General features: G+C 69.1%; 1 protein-coding gene across 1 annotated transcript in view; it reads left to right on the top strand.

The window, feature by feature from the left end:
• The window catches only part of TSPAN32 (tetraspanin 32), a 15,370-nt gene that overhangs the window by 1,353 nt on the left and 12,608 nt on the right, over positions 1–1,409 (top strand). Inside the window, exons 2-3 of the mRNA XM_011371306.1 lie at positions 75–189; positions 982–1,079. Coding sequence (XP_011369608.1) covers positions 75–189; positions 982–1,079 — 213 coding nt within the window. The remainder of the gene's footprint in view (positions 1–74; positions 190–981; positions 1,080–1,409) is intronic.

Genomic DNA, 1,409 nt, shown 5'->3' with positions numbered 1-1,409 from the left:
GCGGGGATGCTGGGGTCCCCGGGGGGCGGGCTCGTGCTGGCCCTGTCCGCACAGTCCGGTCTGCTCCCCGCCAGCTGCTGGGCCTCTTCGTGGCCACTACCGCGTTGGTCACCCGCTTCGGGGCCCACTTTGCCGTCGTCGGCCGTGCGTCTCCACAGGGGAGCCCCTACGAGGCCTTGCACCATTGGGGTGAGTGGGGCTCCGGGCGGCCGATGTTGGGAAGGGCCTTTGGGTGCAAGGCCGCTGGGGACGAGCCCTGGGCTGGGGCGAGGTCCCCCAGCAGAGCCAGGCTGGGGCAGCTGGCGGGGTCCGGGCCGAGGGCCCCGCCTGGGCTCCCAGCTCCAGTGGACAGAGCCTGGGGTTATGCTCCTGCCTGAGTCTGCCACCCACACTGGGCGCCTTGGGGACAGCGTGGCTTTGTCGGGCGGCATCGCACCCTGGCCCTGGAGGGTTGCTCCTGCAGAGAGGGGCCCAGCCCCGGACGAGGCCTTGGGCAGCTCGCAGGGCCAGGGCTGTGCCCCAGGGCCTTGGCCGCAGGGGAGAGCACGGGAGACCAAGGGGGTGGGGGCGGGAAAACGGAGGCCCGCGGGGTCTGGGGGCGGTCCCAGCCCCAGGCCTGTGTCCCCAGCCCCCACTTTTTAACTTTCGCTCCGAGCCTCAGCCTCCCTGGAGCAGGAAGCCTGGGTCTGGACTGATAAGATTGCAGTCGCCGCTCAGCCACCTGTCACCAAGGCATGGGGTGGCGGTGGGTGGCTTCAAAGATAGCCTCAGGGGAGAGCAGAGGGCGGGGGGGGGCAGGGTCACCCTGAGCCTGGGGGCGGGGGTGGGATGCACACCCCTGCCTGATGGGGGGTGTAGTCTCTTCAGGGCCGTGGAAGTCCAGCAGGCACCCCGACTCCTGGTGTATTTCGAGGCCAGGCTCCGTGCCCTGGGGACCCACCCCGGACCCCCTAACCCTCCTCCTCTGTCCCCACCACCCAGCCCTCTGTGCGGGGATCAGCCTGGCCGTGCTCCTGACCCTGGGTGCTGTTCTGAGTGCCACAGCCACTGTGAAGGAGGCGGAGGGCCTCATGGCTGGGGTGAGTCCTCCATGCCCCCGGCTCCCCCACACCCCTGAATGGCATCAAGAGTTGGTAGGGCCATGAGCCCAGGGAGCCCGCCTGCCCCTGCAGTGACCTGACAGAAACAGTGGCCGGAGGGATGTGGGCCCATGGGGAACCCTCCACCTAGACCAGCCGGGACCCCTTGGCACAGGCCCTGCCTCATCCCATCATCCACAGGGCCCCCCAGGTGTGGGAGCCATCCCCAAAATCCAGGGGATCTGGTTCTGCTGCACTGGAGGCCCTGGGACAGGATTTGGGGTGAATTTTGCTTCCAGGGGAGGCAGGGAAGGCTGTGGGCCTGGGTGG

This window comes from Pteropus vampyrus, unplaced genomic scaffold (assembly GCF_000151845.1).
Source record: "Pteropus vampyrus isolate Shadow unplaced genomic scaffold, Pvam_2.0 Scaffold187, whole genome shotgun sequence".
NCBI lineage: Eukaryota > Metazoa > Chordata > Mammalia > Chiroptera > Pteropodidae > Pteropus > Pteropus vampyrus.
The sequence above is the reverse complement of the archived record's forward strand: the minus strand, read 5'-3'. Positions and strand labels throughout refer to the sequence as shown.